The sequence below is a fragment of the Chroicocephalus ridibundus genome, chromosome 3 (genome assembly GCF_963924245.1).
Source record: "Chroicocephalus ridibundus chromosome 3, bChrRid1.1, whole genome shotgun sequence".
NCBI lineage: Eukaryota > Metazoa > Chordata > Aves > Charadriiformes > Laridae > Chroicocephalus > Chroicocephalus ridibundus.
The window spans coordinates 93419663-93446440 of NC_086286.1; the positions used below are offsets into that span (position 1 = coordinate 93419663).

The 26778-nt window shown below is 38.9% G+C and overlaps 1 protein-coding gene across 1 annotated transcript in view; it reads right to left on the bottom strand.

The window, feature by feature from the left end:
* Positions 1-26199, bottom strand: part of MEI4 (meiotic double-stranded break formation protein 4) — a 137669-nt gene extending 111470 nt beyond the window's left edge. The window contains exons 1-3 of the mRNA XM_063330137.1: positions 26157-26199; positions 18031-18279; positions 5482-6041 (exon numbers count right to left, since the gene is read on the bottom strand). Of these exons, the coding sequence (XP_063186207.1) occupies positions 5482-6041; positions 18031-18279; positions 26157-26199 (852 nt within the window). The remainder of the gene's footprint in view (positions 1-5481; positions 6042-18030; positions 18280-26156) is intronic.
* Positions 26200-26778: the final 579 nt, after the last annotated feature.

Here is a 26778-nt window from a genome sequence, read left to right on the forward strand (position 1 = left end):
AGAGAAAAAATTTTCTTTCATTCATTCCTGTCTGGTTACTCCTGTGATCCACTTTACTGATGTAAATGAGAGAGTCAGTCAGTTTGGTGATTGCTTTAGACTGTAGTGATTTACAAGACAATGGATTTTGATTACCATTTGACTTAAATAGCTCTCCACACAGGACAACAGATTGCTGTGAAAATTTAATTCAACAGTCAAGAGATTCAAACATTGACTCTTACTAGACCATAAAATCCTGGCAACATGTTTTAATATTCATAAGAATGAACTGCTCTTTCACTGTATGAGCAAAATTCTTTGGCAGATGAAAATGTACTATGTCTCAAGAGCCATGATATTCCCCTTGGGACTCAATTAATTTAGGAAAACTGAAGCCCACTGGTTTTATACTTGGGAACCACCAGTAACATGAACAACTATTTTTAAATCTTATTCGTCCTTGAGCAGGCAAGACTCTTGTAAACTGATGAGTTAAGTACTGTCCTGGCAGTCACGGACAAAAGACGTGGCAAACTGTACACGGCCGGGGGAATTTACTGACACCCACAACTAGTTGGAACATGTATTAAATACATACTATTGCATGTATTAAAACCATCAGAGTAAGTTTATGATTACTCTCTTCCAGGCATTTTCAGTCATTAATGAATCATACAAATTGTATCCTAGATAAGAGAAGATTCAAACCCATGGTTTGATTAATGTGTACTTTTTCCGTTACATGAGCACACTTCCATACATTTCATTATATGATTGCCAATGAGATTCAAACATTTCTCTTTTTGCTTTTCACTGTACTACATTTCAACTTGTTATTTGCATGAAGAATTGTGAATCCCTTCTCACATAAACATCCGGTAAAGGCATTAAACTACTACTAAGAATTCTTGCATTTGCTTTTCTGCTAAATATATCAACAGTAATATTTGAGCATTTGCAAAAGTCTACATAAAGAGGTTTTGATGGAACATAAGAGAGAAAAATGAAAACAGGCAGTAAAGTCCCAAGCAGTATAATAAAATTTTCTAGAGACTATGTTCATGTCTCAGCATCCATTCAGATACCGCTAACACAAAACAACTTCAAAACAATTACCCTAATGCTAGGGTAGCTAATTTCCAAAGGGGACAAGGGTAAAAAAAGAAAGGAAGTAGTACATAATTTTTTTTTCCTTTGTTTGAATGGAGCAGGCAATTCATGACTCTTGACAGCATCTTCGAAGTCAGTATTGATGTTTTAAACACAGCATGAGAAGAAGCAAACAACCACAGTTCACTGAAACACATCTCTCTTCCTTCTGTGTCTTGTTCGAAAGAGATGGTGATTAAGGTGGGGCAGATGGATGAGGTATTTGTTGAACAGCTACAAGGCAGCAGAAAACAGTCTCTTCTGAGAGCCCTACACAGCTTGACTTTACTCTACAATCCTGAGGAATCCTGTAAGATTGTCGTCTGTTTTTGATTGTTGTCGTGTTTTGATTAACTCCTTAAAACAAGAGGTGCAAGAAACAAACGTAGATCTCTGTACAGAACCCAGGATGAAGGCCAGGATCTTCTGGCACACAACTGATACATTAGCCATGCTCCAAATTACAGTATCAGCTGCACCTAAAAGAAGTACAATCAGTGAACTGAACTTCAATGCTGATAAACTAGTGTGACACCACTAGGGATCGCATCACATAAATCCTACGTAGTGCAGCACTCTGTGACTGTATTTGGCCACAACACCTTTGAATACAGCTGAACTGGACTGAACAAAGCCAGATATGAGTCTTTTTCTTCTATCTCCAAAGTAACAACCGAGACTCTGAATTCCTTAGTAATAACTGTTTTGAAATTTTACAAAGCTGCATATATATAGAGATGTAAATAAGACATGTATGAAGTATCTTAATTTCTGTTGTAGGGCGTTGACTTCTAGAGCTAATTCCATATACTATGAAACTACAGCCAGTCCAAGTTCACCACAGAAGGCTTCCAAGAAGCTTCAGGACACTGCCGATGTAAAACAAATTTTGTGTCCCCTCTGAAGTGCCCTACTGCAATGAGCTGTGCAAAACCTTCACCGAACATAAAACACACATGCTATTCTGAACAGCATGGGGAGCTGGGAATCCCCAGCACCCCCAACTGTTGAATTTTTCTGATATAGGAGAAATGATCCCTTGTTCCAACACACCCTGGACAACACAGACAAATCTCAAGAGAACAGGTACGTCTCAGTGCCAGTGAATGAGTGATGCATCCAGGAGCAGGAGAGATGCACATTCACTATGTCCCTGTGGAGGTGGATAGAGATAGCTGTTGTCAAATCCCAAATGGGTACCTTAAGGAAAAAAAATGTCCTGTGCTTCCCTCTGAAGGGGAAGAGAAAGTTTCTACTCCACTGTGCTTGCTCCATAGATCAGCAGCGACTACCATAGATTTTACAACACGAGAGCAACAGCTCATCTGTACCAGAATTAGACACAGGATCCTCATGAGCTTTTCTGTGGCAGCCATACAGGAATGCGAGACACAGGATCCTCACAAGCAGCCACAAAGGGATGCAAGACCATGCCAGCACAAGGTGCAGAGACAGGCTTTTGAGCAGATGATTTAACTTCAGAGCATTCACGCTTCACCCTTAGCCGCTGTGACTCGAGGCTCCTTCTAGGTATTTCCAGGCTTCTTCCAAAAGATTTTGTGCATGACAATCGTGTGCTGCTCTCCAGACATGGAGGGAAAGGAGAAAAATTAAAAAGGGAAATTCAAGAAGCTTCCTTTATTTGTAGTTCTTTGATTTAAATGGGTTTATATTTTAAGTAATATGTCCTTTTATTATACCTTAAATGACAGATTATTCTTTCCCCCTTTTGATGCTCCTGTCAATTTGGAGTTTCAGGTCAAAAATTTTATCAAAAGTGCAGTTTTAGACAACTGAATCCAGGCAGAAAAGCTCTGAGTACACGTCTTTGCTGGTTCCCATAGCTTCCAGTGCTTTATAATTAAAAACATCTCAAACAATAGGACTCAAGAGTTACAGCAAGTAATTCTGCTTCCTTTACACCCAACGTTGAGACAATCCTCTTTTCCAATTCTCAAAGGTTTTTTTAAATTATTTAATTTGCTCTGCAAATTAAACACTGGGATCGCTTTTGAAGATGAGGCATTAGGAGTAGAGTTTCTCTCTTTGTTCACCTTTTGAAGGTGTTTCTCACAGCCCTTTGTCCTCCCTGACAGCTCCTGACAGTTTTATAGGGGAGGATGGCAAAGGAAAACTTGCGTCAAATACTATAGCTGTATTGGTGCCTGTCTGTACAAATGCTTTTTGACAGTTAGTAAGGTTAGATACAACAAAATTCCTGATGTTTTTATACTGGAGGGATTTAAGCATCCTCCTGGAACCAAAATTCATACAGTTTGCCACTCTTTCCAGATGACAGCCTTATAATTAATGGTAATTTTATTTTAAACCTATAATCTTGATATTTCAATCACCACTTGAGTAAACAGTGATGATTAAAAGTGAAGCATAAAGTGTCCCTGGGAGATATCTGGTACACAGCACATGAAGAATTAGTTATACAATTTCCACTGCTAATTCTGAATTCAACATATTTATTTCCATTCAGTTTAAAGAAAACCAAACCTCTAAAAAGGATTTTTCAGTAAGTCTTTATAAACATTGCAATTACTCCATACATCTTCCCTTTTTCCCCTAGAAATCTGGAAACCAACAAGATTATCCCTTAATAATTGGTTTATACAATTTTTAAACTCTTTAAATCTGTTTGATTGAAGTTAACGGCTGCTGATAGGAACGACTGTTAAGTCAATATTTTGGTGGAAGCAAGATATACAACATCTCATAAAAAGCCATCTGTTTCAGTGAAGTTATTCGGAGAAAAGATGCCACTTACAAATTATATGGACATACTTCACTTTTCCTGAATGATTTATAAAAGCACTTTGCAGACTTGAAACACCCCTAATCTACCAGGGTATTTTCTCTCATTTAAAATGTGACACCTCTCACTTAAGCTTTGTCAGGTTGCTCCAATCAACAAGTAATCCCTCTCTGGATAACCTCTTGGATGCTCTCCTACAATTAACATTAATTATTTATTAACTTCAGGTAGAGGAGGAGAGCAGGTAGAAACACTGGACATCATCAACTATGAAGTCCTTAATGAATGCCTGCTCAAGTTTTCTTTGTTCTGTATCCTGTAGTCACACACAAAAAAAAAAAAAAAAAAAAAAAAAAGGAGTGACACCTGCATGACTGTATTCCTACCAAACAGTATATATTCTCATATCTTTCAAAATACTGGCTAGCAACACCTCTAATTAAAAACCTAAGTTTTTAAGTCACACAATGGCGACACTGATATAGAAAGCACCCTGGTATTTGAGACACAAGGCTCCAGTCCTGGAAAAGATTTCCTTCTGAATGTTTTCTAACCAAAATCAGGCATATCTGCCCCACCCCCTTAGTTTGTTAATAATATTTGTTTGATATTTACATTCTGGGGTAAATACTTAATGCACAGTGAATGGGATTCATTTTAAATTAAGACAAATGGGTACATCTTTCCACAGGTCTACAGATGTCTAGGCTCTCATTTTGCTAAAGGCAACTTTAGAGCTCATCCTAAAATAGGGACCTAGTACCTGGTCAGCATTCTTTAGGGTCCGAGGATTATAGGGATACGATCTTCATTTACTATAACGGTAGTGTAGTTACATACACATGGACACAAAATTGGTATATCTAAGTCTCAAACAATTCCACCATCATGTCTGTTCCAAGTTACTCTAAAAGACAGAATAAAACCCAAAAATCCTAAAACAGAAAATGGAATTCATTATTTATGGGAAGTCTTGTGAGGACAGACTAGGGGTATTTCAGTTGAATGAGGAAACTAACAAGATGATGTATGGAACAATGCAGAATGATGAATACAGACAAAATGCAATTCAGTCCTATTTGCCGTTTGTGCCAGGGACATGCTATTTCTGAATTCTTCACTCATTGCTGATTTATTTTTAAAACACAAATTTGCAAATGTCTAGAGAGTGACAGAGATCTTCTGAAGCAAATCAACCGATTTAATCTAGGTGCACAAGAAAGAACAAAAAAATTGTATAGTCATTACTTCATAAATATCTACAATATATCTTCATATAGCAAGAGAAACATGGGGTTTTCTATCATATTTTCTGCAAAGTTGTTTTAATCTGCCTTTTTAACAGTTTTTTAAAGTTCTATACTGAGGAACAGACCAGAACAACTTGCATGCATGAGCAAGAACTTTTTCAAATGCTTTAGAGCATTTATTGTCCATATCACAGAAAAGAGCAGTCACAAAAATCTCTGAGAAGTACTCTTCAAAATATAGTGAGATAAACTAATATTAAAAAAGTGCATAAACCCAGGAGAATATTACAATATGCTGAAATGGTATAGGAAAGATGAAAGAAGTTTTAAACTTACCCTATTGACAGTGCTGTTTCTTAAAATAATCTGAATCAGGTTTTTCTTAAATTCTTCCAGCTTCTTGAAACACTTCTTCAAAACATGATTAGATAATTTACTATCAGTTATTAAACTGATCAAAACACAAACTGCTTCACTAAGAAAATTCGAAACTGGAAATTTAGGGCTGTTGTAAAAAATAGTCAGTCCATCAAGCAACTGAGACACTGAATTGCATATGGTGAAAGAATCATTCTCAAGCTCTGTGAAGTCTGCTTGAAGAATTCCTCTTTCTGACAGTTTTCTTATTTCAAGCAGATGTTGCAAAAATTGTACTGGAACAGTCAGAGATTCCTCCTTGCCAGTACAGCAAAGATTCAATGGAGGAACTCTTTCCAACCAACGTTTAGAAGTGTTGACATTATGTTCAGATTCGTGAAAGTCAGAAGCTACGCCTGAAGAATCAAATGCATAATCATTAGAGACATCACATCCAGAGTCTTCTAGCTGGCTTGAATAACTCATAGGGTCTATACATTCCTGATCCAGAAGAGTTTCAGCAGAGGCATCTGGTTTTCCTGAAACAAACATGAAAGTTATGTTCGTGTAATACTTAAATACATGCTTATGAAAAGCGTATATTACATGTATGGAAAGCATATATTAATCCTTTCTCCTTTTGCTTTCATGCAAAAATCATGTAATACATATGTTATCTTTGCTGCCCAAGAACTTCCCATGACTAGAATTTAGCTGTGGAAGAAGGTGGCATTTTTAAGTTAAAGTTAAAACTTTTAGAAGGTAGTGTCTATTTGTGAACATGATGTTTTATGCTCACAGTAATAAGAACAGTAATTTTGAGTTTAAAATTACTGATGTTTTAAGTTTTCACATATATAATTTAAGTGGACATCAAATAAAGAAGTTAAGCGGACATCTGTACTTCCATTGATTCTCAGGGAAGGAAATGCATGTAAATTTCTGGCCCCCCAAACATTTACACTACTTCTATTTTCAATAACTCAGACTGCTTTTAAAAGACAGTGAAGGTCCGTTACTTTAACTGCATCAAATAAGATCTTCTCCGTTACACGTACTCTTTCTCCCCGGGTCAGGTAAGGAATTCTAACAGAGTCAAAGCTGAACAGAACACTACACTTGAGATTTTTATTATTTAACAAAGAAAAGCATTCAGAAACAAAAATTTCTCCAGTCACCACCTATCTCATACCATCATCTTCAAAGACACACAAAATACATTACAGAAGGTATGCGCTGCATTCACACTATTATTTTCGTACACCATTGTAGAATCTCTTTCATCCTATTTCACACATTAGATACATTTAAGTCAGTGCCTCAGGGCATAAACTCTGTACTAGGTGACAACAGACTCCCTCTGTGCTGCATGATACCAGTGCCAAAAGATTACAGCCCAAACAAGCAAGAGATATTAGAGCAGTGAAGTGGCAGACCAACACACGTGAACATCTCAGTGCCACAAGGCAAGGCTAGAACACCATCTGACCACCTCCTGGCTGAGCCCTGCTTACTGTGGCACAGCCACAAACTTTTTTTTCATCTCACTCTTAAAAAACATGCATATACTGTTCTCACTTTCCACAAAGATCCAAAGCAATACCATACTCCTCTGTGTTTGTATTCTTAAATGAATAAAAAGATTTAATAGATGGTTTGGCATGACAGGAAATAAACATTCTATTTCATGGCAAGTTAAAAAAAGCATTTTTAACAGAGAAGACATCACTAAGTACCAATCTACAGTGTTCTGTACACTAAGGAAACACTACTCAAAAAAGTTTAAACAGACTTCATTAAATATATCATTTAAAATTGAATTCTGACCATTACTTCAGTCTCTGAAGACATGCAAGATTATCCAATGAGGGTACTACTATTGAGATCAAAACTGGAAACTTGGCTTATTTATTTATTTATTGTTTAGTTTCGTGCCTTTAACTTTCAGACATACCCAAAATTGAACAGGATTGGTGCCAACTGATTCACAAGGAGAGGGCTAACTGCACAGGAATCAACCTACATTTCCAGGAGGTAGGAAAAGCGGGGCTTGCAAGGCCAGCCTAGCATTTTATATATTAACACTGTTCTCAAATGCCCTGCATACCCAAAATTGGAAAGCAAGCAAAGAAGCAAAGCGCACTTCCCATAGTCTGACTGACCAAAACAGGCATTGATCTTTCACATGTTCTCTCCCTAGGGTTTTGAGCAAAAGACATTCCAGAAGAAAAAAAGTGAGAGTTTTTTTCTGGTGCTGTTTAAGCAAAATAAGCCCTTCCAGGGAATCCATCTACTGTGAGTTTCACTATGTGGATATTTTGGTCCTGTTCTTAATCCCATGGAGCAACATGAAAATTGCTTTCGAGGATGTAATGCCAAGAGTAAAAAGAAGCAAAGCAAGAACTAGGCGCAAAAAAACCCCATATGTATGTTTGCTGATTCTCTTGGGGGGGGGGGGGGGGGGGGGGAAGACGTGAAAGAAAGAAGAAAAGAAAAGGGGAAGGAAAGAACAATACAGAAATATCCACTGGAACCAAACTTTAGACTGCCCCCAAATAAAAGAGGCAGCATATTCAACGAAATACTCCTACCAGTAGGAGACAGTGTTGAATTTATACTTAGGTTCCTACTCACTGAGATATCAAACTCCCGTCCCACGATGAACTTCCATAAAACCCTGTTATAGTAAGTCCCCAATAGCAGCACATTTCCAGTTCAACGAATAACACAAAATGACAAAATGCTTTGTAATTTATATGTTCTAGTAATTTGGGGAGGAAGTAGAAGTTACCTTTTTAAAAAATAAATCACCCACCAGGAAATACTCATTATTTCTCTAAAAATATCTAGAAACAGTTTATCATTTACTTCTTGAAAAAAGGTAAACAAATCCCTTTGTACTTACCTACTATTTAAATGACAAAGCAGTCTTGATGTTCACACCATGTGGTTATCAAGTGAAAAAAAACAAAAGGGGGAATAGCATTAAGCCTATTAAGCCTGCCTCACACTAAAAATAATCTTTAAACAATAATTTCAAGAACATTTGACAATAAATATACCGGAATAAGAAATATGAAAGTTTAGTGCAGATGATAAATTAACCACAAAATTTTACAATGCCTTTATATAGGTAATGAAATACCTAGTTATGAGCAATTTTACAGTCTCCTTAAACATGTCACATCGGATTCAGGACATCTTTAAACTCTTTAGGACCTAAGCTCCTTACTAAATTAAGATCCTGAGCTCAAAATCAGAATTGTGTACTGCCCAAACAAAGCAAGGAAGGTTACAAGAACAGCCTTGGGGTGCAAAGGCTGAAGAACTGACATCCCTCTACACATACCCACCACTGCAGAGAGTGTTTGGCCTGAGAGCCACCAGTCGTTCAAGGGTCAAGGCAGTGACTTGCATACTGTGTATAGTATGTAAGGAAGGTTTGTAAGCACTTCTGTGAAGCATAAGAACTCAGATATACATACTGCTGTGGGACCACAGAATACAGAGGCTTTTATCAGGGGAGTGAGATGCAAATCAGTCTCACGATTGTGTAGAGTCTTCAGCTAGTCCTGAGGAAGCAGAGTCTGGCAAACACCAAAGTCCACCCCATCTCTCAAGTGAATTCTGTCTCTTCTGAATAGCCACCTTAAAACAGACACCAAGACTCAGTTTACCAACAAGAAAGGGAGGAGGAGGAGCCTGTTGCTTCATCAGGCCAGGAAAACACCTGTTGTGTCAGAGCTATGAAGAGACAAGGGAATGACCCAGTTCCTGGTCCTACCCAACGTGGAGTAAGAGAGGCAGCATTTGTAACATCCATGTAGCAGGAGCAGGGGTGGTGGAAGACACTTTCTCAGACACCTGTTGCGATAGGACAAGGGGTAATGGTTTTAAACTAAAAGAGGGAAGATTCGGACTAAATAGATAAAGAAGAAATTTTTTATTATGAGGGTGGTAAAACACTGGAACAGGTTGCCCAGAGACGTGGTAGATATGTCATCCCTGGATACATTCAAGGTCAGGCTCGATGGGGCTCTGAGCAACCTGATCTAGTTGAAGATGTCCCTGTTCATTGCAGAGGGGTTTGGACTAGATGACCTTTAAAAGTCCCTTCCAATTCAAACTATGATTATCACTTGAAAATCAAAACCAATTACATTAGACATGTAAAGCGCTCTTAAAACTCAGTTACAATTGAGAGGCTCAGTTCCACTTCTAACAAAAAAAAAAAAAAAAAAGACAATTAAAACAAAAAGAGACAATCTTAGAAACCTCTTTGATACTGCACTCTGCTTTCCAAGTAGGTGTTCAGACAATAACTTCTAAAAGTAAGTGAAACCATATGTGAAACTATTCATATTTTTCCCTATTGTCTTCACTTCTCCACTTCTTAGTTTTTCAGGACTCTGTTATTCTTCATTTTGTCTTCATTGATTGGTTTGTTACAAGTGCACTTTCCAAGAATGATGAATTAAGTTTATTCTCTTCTTTTAAAAAAAAAAAAAAAAGTCTCCTCACACATATTAAGTGTTTTCTTCACATTTTTTTCATGTGTAAGCCTGTCTCTATTCTGCTGTTTTCATTACTAACCAAGCTGGCTGGTTGAGAAAAAACATCTCTCCCTCCTCCCTCATGAACCCCATCATTGTTCTGATCTGGAACAAAGCCAAACTTCTGTATATATCAAAGCAAAGAAATACTGTTTCACATAGCTTCATATTAATTTTGAAATAATAAAAAGCTTCCAGGAGTCTCCAAATGAAGACATTTCTGAAACTGTGTATTCCACATTTTGCTTCTGCGTTTCCATGTTTTTTTGGGGTTTTTTTGGGGGTTTTTTTGGGGTGTTTTTTTTTTTTTTTGTTTGGTTTTTTTTTGCAACCAGCTTGGAAAAGAAAAAAAGCTAGTCTAAAGCTAAGGTATTCCATGCTGACATACTTTGTCCCATTTAGGAATAACGTCACAGAAATGAATACAGGACAGAGTATGTAAAATTCTCAAATTAATTGTTCAATGCCAGGATTTAAATGTTTCTCAGAAGGTTTAGAAGCATATACTTCAATTTGCAAGGGATTTTGCTTACATAAAGCATCTAAGTGTTTAGAATTCAGTAAGAACCAAGAAGGATTTTGAGGATATAAACATTCATTTTTAGGGGATTTCTGTAGAAGACACCACAAATCTTTTGTACTTCAAGTCAAACAAAGAATACTTGCAGCAAAGATATTGAAAGATTGATAATCAGGTAGTGAACATACAGATCTGAGTCAGTTAATGCTCATCAAGCAGCTTTCATGACAAAAGATCTAACATATGCTTTACAACATTGACCATCTCAATGAGATGACTGAAATTTGAGTTCTAAGCTAGATGGGGGATATTTCAAGATATTAAGTGAATTAATGTTACCTGTGAAGACTGCCTGTCTGAACTGCTACTACTGAACTGGAAGTACTATGGCTTATTAAAAAATTTTGCATTGTCAAACAAACTGAGCTTTGCTAAGAAACAAGAAGTATCAGTCACTACAGCCAGCAGTGATCTGGGTGCAACTGTAATGAGCTGAAGACTGAAATGAGATGGACTCCCTAAGAAATCAGCTAGAGTGTGCATTCCTAAAAACATCTCTTTTTTTGAATACAACATGGTAAAAATGTTTGACTTTTGTGTTTATATACCCAGAAGCCCACAAACAAAGATCTGATTGAGAAACTCAAATCTAAGCCTGAGTTAGGTTAAGGCTCCCAAAGAGGTTGTGGAATTTCTATTCTTAGAGATACTCAGAAGCTGTCTGGACATGGTCCTGCACAACTGGCTCTAGGTGGCCTGCTTGACAAGGGGGTTGGAAAAGATGACCTCCAGTGGTCCCTTCCAACCTCAACCATTCTGTGATTGTATATTTCAGAGAAAAATTTGACTGATCCTTAGCTCCCCACAGTAGACTTACAGGCAAGAAAATCCTAATTGCTATGGCCACACTTCTTAACTAGTTTTCACCATATACATGTAGCTTTCCCCAAAACTATCATTCTGTTACCCAGAAGAAAGGAAATGAATCTACACTGAATTATGAATCCCATCTGCCTTTATGAACCTTATTCCTTAAAACTACTATTCTTATCAGGAACTTGATTTATACAGGGAATTTATAAAAGAAAAACAAACCCTTCCTCTTGCTGGGACAACTGGGTTGGTTTTGCCTCTGAAGAGGTTCCTTATACAGTAACCTGGAAAGAGAAGGATGCTTCTTGGGTTCCTTTGCCCCAAAAAATGTGCTTAGAACAGCTGTAGCAAGGCCATCTTATAAGACAGACAGCATCTGCTTTCAAAGGGAGAAAGTTTCCACAACCAAAACAGGCCTGTTATCCATGGAAGGCGCAGTACTCTGAGATTTCAATGAATCATTATACTCCAGCTGGTGCTTTTTCCAGATTGCAAATTAACTTATTTAATTATCCTGAAAAGGCCTCAGCTTTCATAAAGTTCCCCATTGTGTCACTACAATTATGGGGAACAGATTTATCTCATCATCATATTCCAAGAGCCATATTCCCATAAATCTGTGCTAAACACATTTTAACTCCATTTTTGTCATCTCACGTATTTGTTCTCAATTCCCTGCTCCCTTCCTAAACAAATAAAATACTTTCTAGGTTGTGAGACATGCAATGCTGCCTACTTGCATTAGTACCACTGGTAGAAGCATGGGAGTATACTAGTACACTTAAGATGTCAAATGACAGTTCATTTTTGAATTACTGTCTGTGTGACACCATCATGCCTTAGAGAAAATGCTGAGATGACACTTAAGTTAGACTGGGCTGTCCTTATGGATCTGTATGGAGAGAAAGCCACCTTTTTGGGGCGGGGGGGGAACAACACAGACGGAGGGAGGAAGAATCTCTTCATGCAAAAACATCACATCCCTAAGCACCAGACAAAAATAAGCAGATCTGTTTTCCATGGTGACATCAAACTAAGTGTTGACTGCTGCCCAATGGGGAATCCTCTCACCTTGGAAAAAGGACACTAGAAAAAAAAAGAAGCCAAAGATACCCCTCAGAGGCTGACAATTCCTCTGCAACTGTCGTTCTTTTGCATTCCTTGCTTCCTGCCAAATACCAGGGGGGAAAAAGTGGTGACAGGACACAGCAACCTATAACAGCAGCTCACTCGAACATACTGACCTGAAGAAATAGTTTTTAAATAAGCATACCATGATAACTTGGAAATTCTAGTCTGTATTCCTCTACCTTACTACCATACCATAGGAACTAAAATCTTTGCTAAGTGCTATTCAGGGCAGTTGTAAACATTTCACACTGTTTCATCTTCTTTCCAGGAAGAGAAGTAATTTCTCCTAATAGACTAATTTGTTTTTATCATTATTATTCATTCTGATTTGGACTGCTGCTCCCTCCACTAACAAGGAAGATTCCTTTATGAGGCTGCAGATAACATATTCTCTGAGGAATGGGCATATGTTTTGGTCTCATCTTTCTGAATTAATCTGATTGGTTCCTCTTTGAAAACAAGGCTAAAAAAAATAATCTATTATCAATTATGTTATCCCACTGCTCCTTTTAATGTAAGCAGGCAGAGGAAACATCACAAGTTGTTATTTAAGTCATGGTGTAGAGTTTGCCCTTTCAGGAGGTTTGAAATCAAATTATGCAGAAAAGATTTTGACTGGCTATCACTCTTCTGCTCTCATCAAAGCAGGACTCATCTGATTGAGGAAGTGCTGGGACAAGAAACACCCAAGCCATGACTCACAGGGAAGTGGAAAGGGAAGAGGTGGTAGAATTCTGTGACCCAGAACAAGGCTGCTGGTAAACAGGAGTTGTGTGTTATTTCTAATTAGTTTTACTCCAGCTGATGAGCTGGTTGGCTCCCAATCTATATGCTTCTGCAGCAAGTCTGAGCTTGAAGCAAGAAGAAAGGAGACTGAATTGTCTTCATTCATACTAATCTACAAAGAAAATCACTCTTTTTCCACACATACAACTAAATGCCTCAAGAAACACACTAAGTTAAGGAGCGAAGCAGGAGATACAAAAATCTTTTTGTCTCTGGTTCTTATTCCCTAGAGATACAAGTTGCTTCAAACGTCTTGACACAGGAAGCAGAATTTAGGGGACAGTATCCTCAAAAGTCAAACACAGCCTTAGGACAGAGTTAAAAATCAGACATTCATGTTAATCACATTCTGACTCAGAGTTCAGCATTTCCCTAAACACAGAGACACACTATGGTGGAGGGTTTGGCAGCCATATGCTACCGTGGAGGCTAAGAACACAGGACAGGACTTCAGGGCATGGCAGATGAAGTTCTACTGTAAATGACCTACAAAAGGAAGAATAAACTAATTCTAAAAAAACCACAACAAACCACCAAACAACAAACCGGGGGGGAGAATCTGATTTTTTTTTTTTTTTTAATTAGAGGAGCAAGCAGTTCAGTAAATTCCTATCGACTGCATTAAGGAATAATATGAACCAAGACTGAAGGTGAAGCTAAGGAAGAGAACATACGTACTCAAAAAAAGTTTTGCTAAAAATATACTCTGGATAACTGATTTGGAACCCTTCAAGAGTATCAGCCTAAAGCAACCAAGGCAATAAACATCTATCCTCTAAATTATCATTCCTAAAATACACGCTTGGCAAAAAAGGGTAGAGTATGCATTTATGTCTTCTTAGGTTGGAATAACAGCTGCAGGCTTTTCAGATCTCTTTACCAGAGGCTGCCAAGAAACAATATGATTGTTGATTTGATGAGCTGGTAACAGCTAAGGAATTTGTCTTAAGAGGACAGGTGCTTCAATCCATGAATCTATCACTTCATCAATGCTTTTAAGACCCTTTGTCTTTTCATGTAGCTCCAAAGCAAAGTGACAACAGAATGCTAAAATAGTCTATATTCTTACTCTTGGAATAATACCAACAACTTTCTCTCCTTCTTTCTGTGAAATTTCAATACCAATCAAAGAAAGGCAAGAAACTTTGATTAATATGAAATCTGTTTTTTTTTCTACCCGCAAGTAGAAATAGGTCTACCCTATTGTTAGGACAATACTGGCAAGGTGAAAAGTAATGAACAGACTATCACAGAAAGATTTGCTTCTCGTCCTCCTCTTTGGATGGCTGATGTACAGCCAGAAGTACCACCGTGTAAAAGGAATATCAGCGTCCTTGTATTCAGAGCTACACATTAAATCAAACAAGGAACTTTCATTGAATATATACCCAGTGATTTTATAGAAAACCCATTAAACTGTAACAACTCATACTACCAAACAGTTTACCTGTAGCAATGCATTCTCCTCCCCCTCAGCGAGGAAACCCGAACTTTTTTAGGGTCTCTGAGGACAAATAACTAGTCAGGTGGGACAAAAATAATTTAGGCAACATATCTTTAAAAATGGATACCTTGTTCTTTCTCCTTCATGTACTTGTGCATCCATGCTGTGTGCAACTTTATGTGGAGAAGAAAAACAGGCACTGCAGCTTCAAAGAGCTCACAAGTTTTTCACATTAGGGAAATAAAACTCCATGGACAGTCCCTAATCATTCCTGAAGCCTCTGAAAGACCTACTATTATTATTACAAACAGCAGGTGGGAGAGGAAAGCTCTCGGAATGCAGAGCAGCTGCAAAGTGAACCTTGGCTGAAGGACTCGAACTCTTCAGCTCTCAATAGGCAGCAGCAGGCACAAATGCAGTATCTGATCACGGGACTTTTTCTAAGTCAGTCAGCGTATTGCTAGCAGAATGGAGAGGGATGTCATTTGTCGCCAATTCACCATATCCATATTAATAAATATCGCAATGGGTGAAGTCAACCATAAACAGGTGTTATTCCTGTACAGATAATGAAGAAAGCACAGAAAATTTAGTGCAGCTGTAGACATCTAAAATTAGACAAGACTTACCACATTTTAGGTCTGTGAAGAAACTTCACTGACTAGAGCAATGAAAATTAGCATCCTTTGGAAAAGGTGTTATTCACCAAGGACAGTTGCTTTCCTCTGCCTATCTCGCAACTAGAAGAGCTTACTTTGGCAAGTGAAATATCAGTACTGCTCAGTTCAACAGCTTGGGGTAAAGAATCTTTAAAAAGTTAGACTTGAAACACAGAAGTTGCAGATTAATTGATTGCATTTCTAGTGTTTGATGCAAACATAGACCCACCACCGGTGAAGGAAAAGCTGGTATGCAACTATTACAGGAGCTTGACCCCTACAAATCGACAGGTGCTAACGTTATCCACTGGAGGGTGTTAAGAGCTGCCTGATGTCGTTGCGAGGCCACTCTCCATAATATTTGAGAAGTTGTGGAGATTGAGGGATGTCCCAGAGGACTGGAAGAAGGCTAATGTCTCACTCATCTACATGAAGGGCTTAAAGGAGGATCCAGGAAATTATAGGCCCACCAGCCTTACTTCAGTCCCTGGGAAAGTCATGGAATGAATCTTCCTAGGGCCTATCACAAGTCAAATGAAGCACGTAATTGGGAAAAGCCAGCATGGATTCACAAAGGCCAAATCATGCTTGACAAACCTGATCGCCTTCTAAAACAAAGTAACCTGCTCAGTTGATGCGGGGTGAGCAGTAGACATTATCTACCTGGATTTCCCCAAGGCTTTCAGTACAGTTCCCCACAACCTCCTCCTAGAGAAACTGATGAGTTACGGTACAGACAAGTGGTCTGTGCAGTGGGTGGGGAAATGGCTGACAGGCTGCACCCAGAGGGTGGTGGTAAATGGCTCCTTTTCAAACTGTCAACCTGTCAGCACTTGTCAGGCCACACCTGGAATACTGTGTTCCATTTTGGTCCCTGCTATACAAAAAAGATGGGGACGGTCTGGAGAGGGTCCAGAGAAGGGGCACAAAGATGATCAGAGGACTGGAGCCTGCCATATGAGGAAAGGCTGAGAGAACTGTGTTTGTTCAGCCTTGAGAAAAGAAAGCTTAGGGGAGACCAGTATTTAAAGGGTGGCTACAAAGAACATGGAGACTCCCTTTTTACAAGGAGACACATGGGAAAGATGAGGGGTAATGGGTACAAATTAATCCTGGGGAGATTCCGGTTGGACACGAGGGGAGAATTTTTCACCATGAGAATAATCAGCCATTGGAATAATCTCCCCTGGGAAGTGGTAGATTCCCCAACATTGGACACTTAAGATTGAGCTGGACAGGGTGCTGGGTCATCTTGTCTAGACTGTACTTTTGCCAAGTAAAGTTGGACCAGATGATCCTTGAGGTCCCTTCCAACCTGGTATTCTGTATGTTCTTCTTAATCTACAATTAAATTAGATTCGATGTTAATAAATATGTCCTGATGATATGCATCATATGCAATCAGTTCTTCACAACATTAAGACACCTGTTGCAAACAGCAGCTTGAAAGTTACTTTTAAACAAATTTCATGTTTGGAACAGGTTGCAAAGAACAGACACACAAACAATAACTAAGTATGAGTAGTCATTAAATCCCTTCTCTAGAGAGAAAGGTCTATTAGCTTCTAGCTAAAGTCTAATACATCCCCCATTTTAGTCAAAGTTAGAATCCAGACATCTTTTCACAAGGCAATAAAGAAGCTACTGTTTCAGCAGAAAAGCATCCCAGTAAAGCCTCATCAAGTTCTCTATCACAGAACCTTCTAATAAATCTCATGTCATAAAGCAACTAGCTATACATTTTGGTTTTAGAGATACCCTCAACAGTGACCTTCTCTCTCCTTCAGCCCAGAGCATTTTGACCTCCATCTCCTGGGGGAAATACCCCCCCAGAGCCTGGAGATGTCCTCCACTGTCGATTTCCAAGCTCATCCTGTGCCATTGATCTCTCAGATGGAGAATGACTCACTTCACATGCACAAGTCAGAGAAACAGTGCTGTTTGAGCTCATCTTCCCCCCCGCCCCTTCGTATTCTTTAACTAACAGCTTTCCTGAATCCTACAATATCAGGCTCACAATGTTTTATCACATATCATAAACATTCACAGTATCCACAGTCTAAATACATTAACAGAAATAGCACACATACAGTCCTTTGCCTGTCTGACCCTCCCGTAATCCATATTAGGGATCTATGCTTTTAACACATTAGGCTTAAATTCTCCTTTTAAGCACCTCCAAAGTGGTAAAAAAAATACACAATATGTCTTTAAGACATGTTCCAAATGTAAATAGGGTACATCAATATATTACTAGCTCATATCTCCAAGGCTATAGAGTAACACTTTGTACTGACAATTTTTTCTGGAATTATTCCATAAGATACACATTGATTCTGAAAGTTAAAAATCTAAGCTCTGAGTAATCATCAAATTCTCAAGCTCAATCCCATTACAAATGAGCTAATTGTTCTACTACTTCAGAGCTTTGGGAAAAATAGAAAGCTGTACACCGTACACAACTGTACTTCATATCTAAGTACAAGAAGTGGCCCAGGCAACATGAAAGCTGTTTGTTTCCTTGCTACTGCAACACAGCCAGACATTATTTCAGAAACTTACCATTTTCCAAGCGGATTCTCGGACAGATCTTGTTCAGAAGAAGCTCCTGACGTAATCGAAGAACTTCAGCTTCCAGCGCTTCAACTTTTGATTTCCATCCAAAATCTTGTTTGGATACAGTTTTGGCAAGGTGTTCAGTATATTCTTTGCAACTCTTCCCTGGTGGTTTTGAGCGGATAATTGCAAAAGCCAATGCTAGTTTTGATATTTTCAAATACCAAACTTGATTTTCTCTTCCGCCTTCAATTTCTATTACATTAGAAAAACAGAAAGCAAAAAAGTAACTTCACTATGGCTGTATTAAGCAAATTATGCACAGTATTTTCTTGGCTTTGAAAACTGTTCAACAGTGAGAGCAATTATTTTATTTCTAGTGCATTCCTAAATCATCAAGAAAAAGAGTAGAAATATAAGCATCTACACATAATGTGAGAATAAAACATACATGAGCTGCACTCCGGCTATAACAATAAAATTCAGGCAGTTTTGAGAATAATTGTGGAAATAGCAAGCACTTCAAATATCTTATCCTAGCAAAATTTTAAATGCAAATGTTATCTCCACTAAAAAAAAGTTTACACCACTAAATACAAAAGAGCCCTGACACACGTCCCCTCCCCCCAAAAAAATCCTAAACTCATGACTGAAGAATGCATATGGGGTTATTTATACTTAGCTTAAACACAATACATACACTTTCTCGATACACTTTCTTGAAAGTGTACCAAAAAGTCCCAGTGCTCAAAAGGTAAAACTTCTGAGGTGGTTGTTAGTGTCTGGTTTTGGACACCTGGTATTGCTGCACATGCAGTTCTAAGTCTACACTAAGCCTCAAGCCTGCAGAAAAGCTAATGGAAGACTAAGCCCTTAGAAACTGAACTATACGATCTACACCCACTGCTTAAAGCAGTTATGCGCTAAATAAATGGTACTTTTTGCAAAATTTCTAGCTTGTAAAAATCTCTTTCACACAACTTTTCCATTCATATCTAAGAATTCCAGTGAAAAAGCAGACGTTAATTCTCAGCCTCAAAGGATCAGCACCTCTGTGGGACAACAAACTGGCTCTTGTTTGCCTTATACATCAAAGGAAATGTTTTACAAATGCAGAACCATGCAAGTAATTGAACTGCCTTCAAAGCTGTGAATAAAATGAAATACGTGGAACCACAGTGAAAGAAGCCTAAGTAGTAACAGTAAGGTATCCAAAATCTTTGACTTTGAACCTGAAAGGTGCTCCCCAGACTATCTCATGTTCTTAATAGAAGTTTCACCCAGATATCACTCAAACAGCGTCTATCAAGCTTCGTTCTTACAAAGTTCCTTCACAGAGCAGAGCCACAAATTAAGGCAGGCAGAAAGATGTCTTACAAATGGCTTTCACTGCTGGTTTATCATTTTGATATCTCTGGAGACTACTTTGCAAAAACTTTCTGATTCACCTACTTTTAAAAATGGACAAATAAAGATTTGCTTTGTGCTTTATAACATGCTTTGTCAGTACTATCATTTTCCTTTAAATTACATTCAGGGAAGTTGCAGAAGGATCAACATTCCACTACGGGTCAGGAGATGGTATTTAACTTCAGCATTTCATCAATGTTCAGGTGCCTTTTATCATTAGAGAGTCACCATCAATACCTTCTTTTCTATCATGCTCTATTTATTTCTACTTACATGACACACTATTAACAAAGAAAAGTCAAACTTAGCTGTTTGACCACTGATACTTTACCACTAGGAACTTCCCACATCTCAGCCCACAACTCTAAATTAAATGATTTAGAGTCAAAAAAGTCCCCAATAAAAATAATCCAGTAAGTAGACAAGTATTACAAGGAACTGGAATGAGGATAGTTGAGACTGAACTTCTACAGCTCAAGGAAATTTAGAAGTGTGAATTGATACTTTAATAGTATTTTTTCACCACTTATTACCAAACTAAAGAGAGTCACTTTTCTACTTTGTTTTAAGGGGGACTACTATATTTTAAGCAGAACAAAAACCTTAGTGTACATGCTAATAATACAACATAGACAAGAAAAGGTTCTTTCACCCTCAACATGCCAAAATGCTATTTCCTAAAGGAGATGTATCCCTAATAAATCACAAACAACATTGTATCTTTCCTAATTTTGCTTTAAATCACAATCACCAAAATCTTAAATAGCACTCCACCTTAATACTTAGGACATACAATTAGGTAATAAAATTTGGATTTGGAGGGAGGCCTTTTTCTCTTTAACATCTTGTACAGACTCACTTCTACAGTAGTAGTGTCTTACACTGAATTAGTTTAATGAGGTACTCTTACTCTGGAGAAAAAGAATCACTCATTTTCTGGAATAATAAGTACTTGGAGAGATGCTGTTAAAAAAAACCCAAACAAACAAAACCAAACAGCAGCACAGTTGGTTCTATCTTGGGAACAAGACACAATCAAAGCAGTTTTTGGAGAAGAAATCTTGTTGGAATCCCAAAATCTCTTGTTTAAAACCACGTAATTAATGACACATAGCAATATACATGCATGTACTTTCAGAAACAGTGGATTTCATAAAGCTTTTATAGAGAATATACAGCTCTTTCACCTCCTTTTATTACTATTACTATCACCATCTCTCTTTCTTCTATGATTGTGAAAGAGAAGTTTGTGGAACAAAAAGCAAGAGTTGTAAGAATTGATTCAAGTTTTTCCACAGTTCCCTAAAGGGACAACTGCTCTCTCAGAAACCACTCTAAAAACTATCTTAGAAAATAACACACCGGATGACATTATTAGAAATATGGGGATGCTGGCCAACTGTGCATTAGCAAAAATTGCACAGCAAGCTGTTGCTCTCAGGAAGTGCTGCACCAAAGACCACCAAATGAGAATGCATTCCACTAAAAGCATATTGGCAGCTACAGAGTTTTATCAATATTTTTGCTCATATCAGCACAGAAATTACACCAATGGTTAGGTAGAAAAAAGGTTTAGAATTAAACCAGAAACTTTCCTTGATTGGGAATAATACCAGGACACAAGCAGAAAGAAGCCATCAGTCTAACCTTAGTTGCTAATACCAAAATAACGTCTGACAGGAACCAGAAGGATCAAAAATTATCTACCAAAACACATCTGGTACCCAAGTTACTCAGCAAGATAACTACTTACTACTAACTAACTAAGCTCCATTTGTGTGTTTACTCAGTTTAACAGAGCCAGTAATCCTTGTGAGCCCTGACAGAAGCAGGGCGCAGTACCCTAACAACAGATACCATCTGGTGACAAGTTTCCTACTGAACTCCCTCAATCCACAGTCTGATACTGGAAGTGCACACAGAAGACAGGATTGGCTAAAATCACTGTCAAACAGGACTGGGTCTCCAGATTTCCGACATGAGAAAGAGAGACCCCCTGCCTCTCTCCAGACTTCTGTCTCTTGTAAAGGGAGAGCGTACTGAGGGATCACAGCCCCATTGAGCTGTGGAAGGCTTCTAAGTTATCATTCAGCTACTGAAATAATTACAAAAGAAATCACGAACTGCCCTGTACAGCTCTGTGTTAGATAACCAAGGAGAACTAAGAGGTGGTGTAAGATCCTTTGAGGACCTTAGATATAAAAATGATAACAGAAAGAACCTCGGTAAATCTGATTCAAAAACACTACCCCACTCCACCAACCTGCCAGTCCCACTGTTTTGCAACTGGATTTGATGCAGCAAATCCATTACACCATTAACTACAGCAAGATACCTTGTTTTTGATGCTGTCTGCAACGTGTGCAAAGGAAATAATTCACACTAATTAGAAAAAAAAAAACACCAAAACACTACTTTCAGATTATCATCTTTGTGGTTTGTTTTCTTTGCAGTCGGAAACTTCATATATTTAACTCCATTCCAAAGGTCAAAGGTTTCACATTATTGGCTAAAAAATCTGAACAATTAAAATCATTCATTGTTATTAAAAAAATGGAAACATCGATTAAAGCCATGAAACTTACATCTAAACTTAAACCATTCATTAAAGTCATTTTTACAAGCTACACAATCCCCTATTTCCAAAAAAACTGCAACCCCACCAACGGGCTGTTTATGCACCTTGCTAGTTAGTGGTCCCCACTTTCATACTGATAACATGCTGTCAAAGTCTGGAAGTTGGGGTCAAACATGTGACATCTTCAAGAAACAAGGACAATTCCCTGAGCCGACTGCTGGCATAAAAGCATGCCTTCCTCCCCTCACACCCTCTTAGCTGTCAGAAGATGCTTTTCTGCCTCTTTCCTTTTGTTTCTTTTTTCACTGTTAACTACACACAACTGAACAGTCCAGCCTCTGAATGCACAGCAGTTGCCTTCACTGCTGCACACAACACCAAATTAAGTCTCGAGAGAAGAAAAAATACTCTCGGATGCTATTTGGGTTTTTCTACCTCATGCCAGAATTGCACCAGTGTCAACAACAGGCTGACAGGTACAATAATCATTTTCTGTCTTTTAACAGAAGTGCAGGGATGATCTCTTCATTATTCTTTGCATTAGTACACTGAACTAGAGGAGTCAGCCTCCCAAACAGGATTCACCTAGGAAGGGGTACAGTTAAGTCTGCAGTCAAATCAAAATGGACTGCTCCCTGAGGAAAAACCCAGTGATCTTGGGATAAGCCTCCTCCAGCTCCTGGGCCCATGTCCATTGGTCTCTCTTAGACAGCTCTGGGTTCCTCTACCCAGAGGAACAACAGGCTGTGCTGCACTCAGCCATCAAGGGATGAGCTACTCAGTTTGCACAGGTGAATCCTCAGCTCCAGAGGTTTTAAGAAGTCTTTCAGGGGTGGTTTTGGACAAGGGATGTGAATAATTTTAGATAATATACCTTTTTGAGAGCTACATGCAGTTTTCTGACTGACCTTGGAAACAGGGGAGTCACAGAGCCATGGGGGGAAGGGGACTAAGTTCTACTGCAATTTAAAATTATAAGGCACCTCAAAACAAAAACAAAACCTAAACTTGTGTGAAAGAATTCAAGATGTGAGTAATACTCATTTATGTCACAGAACTGCACACCTTAGACATGATCTCTAAGTTTGCCCATGAAATTCATGGCCAATAATGGAAGAAACTTCTACAAATGTCATAGACAAAACCTTACTGCTTATGACAGGGCATTTATTTGTTATTCAGATCATCATCATCTAAGATTGAACATTTTAAAAAATAATAGAGTAAGACATAGAATAGACTGTAACTCATTTAACCTCCAGGCCATTCAACAGCTCAGTTTTTTTTTCACATTTTAAATAGATGGGGCATGTAAAAGGATTTGTCAGGACAGAAACAAATTGCCATTCACCACTAGTACACAGCTAAAAATCTTCAGACAGTCCTAAATAATAGTATGTAAAAAATATCCCCAAAATGTTTTTCCTTCTAAATTTCAGTGTATGGTCTGTCTTTAATGGCACAAACATAACAGGAAAAACTGTTTTTGCCATGATCTTTACTTTAACTAATCTGCCAATTATACACTACTGCCAATTATACACTGCAGATAAAGGTGGAAAAAGTTACCCACATCTTTGTAACCTCATTCTGCATTGTACAATAGCCATTATACAATAGCAACCAAGATATTGACCCATTATAATGGAACACAAAATGGGTCACAAACTGATGCGAGTGCTCTAGCGGAACTGGGCTGAGCTGCAGACACATAAGGCCATAACATTAAGCAACAATAAAATAAACTTGATTTAACTGGTATACCTAACATAATACTGTCTTTCATGTATATAATAAATAATGATAATGGGACGGCTGCATAATCAAGATGAACTAAAGTATGTCTTGTGTTCCAATTAAGCAGTTTTTATTGTAAAAATGTGTATTAAACCATGGCTATTCCACAATGTAATTTTTAAACATCCTATACTCATAACGTTGACATACTGAGGGAAAAACTCAGTTTTACTACCACAAGCCTAAACAACACCTCCAGCATATTCTTTTTTTCCTCTTTCATAAAATGGGCTCAAGATGCTAAAATGATACTGAAAATAGTAAATATTTAAAATAGATTATGTCAAAAGCGCAAGGAAACTTGATTAAAATGTAGCATGATTTATTTCTTCAAACAATTTAAGTTTTAAATCATTTTAGCTTCTAAAATCTAGTCATACAAATTCTCCGAAACCAAACAACATGAATGATTTGAAAAATATTTTAGAGCTTTTATTACTCCCCAATTATAACCTTTTCATAGCACTTAAGAACATAAAAAAGCATAATCCTTCTGGATTTCAGTAACACCTTAGAGGCAGGATTTATCTCCTCTTAACTACAGTTTAGAAGGCTACAGCTGAGAGAGCTGTCTAGGCTTCCCTTGTCATCAGTGGGAGATTTCTAATGTCAAAAATAAGCCAAGGGATTTCTACACCTACCTTGTGATGAACTAAGCCATGACGCAGAAAACGCTTGTTTCCCCTCCCTGGACTACAAAGAGAGTCCAGTCGACTAGATCAGATGCACATACCTGTACTGTGGACAGCTAATGTCAGCGAGATCAGTTGGCTCAGCACAGGCAGCTGAAGCTGAGACCTTCAAAAAGTATTTAAGTACCTAACTCACACGCGAAATCAGTACCTAACTAACAAGTGAACCCTAACTAACAATGCTAAAATCATCACCTTTTAAAAAGAAGTTTGTAATCCTAGATCTTTTGAATATCTCTGAAAAAGAATTCTTTCTAAAAGAAAACCTGAAAATCATGGAAAAATGTTGTGAGAATAGCCTTGTGAACATTTAAACATTGTCCATGCACAAACAAAATAGCATACAGGTACAAAGTAAAACACATGGGAAGCATCAAGTATGCCCAGAATTAAATAAGCATAAAAGAATCAGCTTGGCCCCTCATGAAGTCACTGTATGTCACTCTTCAGTGAGATCACGCATGAGGAAATTACTTCCTCCCTTTTGAAAATGTGTAAATTCACAGTTTAAGATACCCCAAGTATATCGATACCCCCACAACTATATGCTTAGATTAAGTCTTTCCAGGTTTGGACTGTTCTGGCATTTTGCTTTCTGAACAGAATAATTTGACAGGTTTTTTAAACTGTCTGTTTTCTAACATGCTGTTGTAGTGACATGTCTACAAGAGAAACACCATATCAGATTTGACATACAAGAATCCCAAGTCACTCAAGAGTTAAACTTCATCAATCTTCTTAAAGAAACATTACAAAGTATTGACAGCAAGGACAGTTTATGCACCATAGAAGCCTTAAAGGGATAAAAGGATTCACTTGTGCTCTATTCCCATTAGAATATGCCAAGTGAAAAACCCTAAAAAAAACCTAACGTAATCCTGAGATTTCTGATAGTTTTAAATTTTTTATATATATATATATATGTATATGTTCTCCCTACAAGCTGTGAGTTCTTCCCTTTGCACTCTTTTTTCTTTGCCAATAGGCTTTTTTTTTGCTGTATCACTTACAATATTATCCAATGAACCTGGCACACAGTACTCTTACCACTACCATGTTTTTGATTACTATTCTCACTACTAAAGATTTGCACATATTTACACAAAAGAGAGTATATTCTATAAAGCCTGCTGTTCAAAAATTAAAGTGTAACTCAATGGTGTAAATGTATCTATTCTTATGTCAACAGAGATTTCTTCGCCTACCAAAATAAAACTGTAATCAGTTGGGTGTAAATCCTGAAACCCCGGAGGCTGCCCACACAAGGCCTCCCACGCACTGCCCTCCAGGGGAACCGTCCCCAGCAGCCTAACCCAGCCAACCCAGCTGAGGCACCGGCTCCTCTCACTGGATCGACCTCTGCTGTCCCAGGCAACCCCCAGACCTCCACCCAAAGACGTGGGGTTTACCAACACCAAGGATGTCCCCAAGCACAGATGGGGTTTACCAACACCAAGGATGTCCCCAAGCACAGCAACAGCCGCCGCCAAGGAGGCAGCCCACTGACACCCCCTACGGCGGCGGGCTTAGGGCACCTCCTCAGGCCGCTGCCTGCCGCCCGAAGCCCTCGCCCGGAGCCTCCCTTACCGCTTCCCCGGCTGCGGGGAAGCCGAGGCCCCGGGGAAGTCCTGTCAGCCCCTCGGACCCCAACCCACCTGCGGCGGCAGCCCCGCCGCGGGGGTCACTCCCCGGCTCCATGGGCAGGGCCCGGCGGCGGCCGCCCTCAGAGCGGCTCCGCGCTGCTCCCTGGCGGGCGGGAGCGGCCCTCACGCGGGGCCGGCCCTGAGGGACTGACGCGGGAGCCCTTCGGTACAAGCCCTGCTCGTCCCGCCCGCGTTTATCTGGGCGTAACACGGGTGTTAACGGGAGCCGGATGGCTCGTGCCGTGGGCCTTTCCCGCTGATGAGGGAAGAGAGAGAACGACGAAGGCCACTGTTAAAGGAGAAGCCACCGCCCCAGCATTTGCCCACGGTCCGTGGTGTCGCGCACACACACACACGTAATTCCTGGGTGGGCTTCTCACTTCTTCAGGCTTGACCCTTGGCTTCCTGCAGCAGAGTCTCAGGTGCAGGATTTCATAAAATAATTAGTTTAATTGGAAGATACAGCAGCAAGGACAGCCTGGGCTGGGTGCCTCCAAAGACAGCAGAACTTGAGCACAGAAATCCCTGGGCAATTTTCCCTTTGTGATCCATACAGCCGCCCCTCAGGCACCCTTCACGTGCTCTCCATGCGTCTTTTAGCACAGTGGTGATTTCTGGTCAAGGGTCTTCTGGC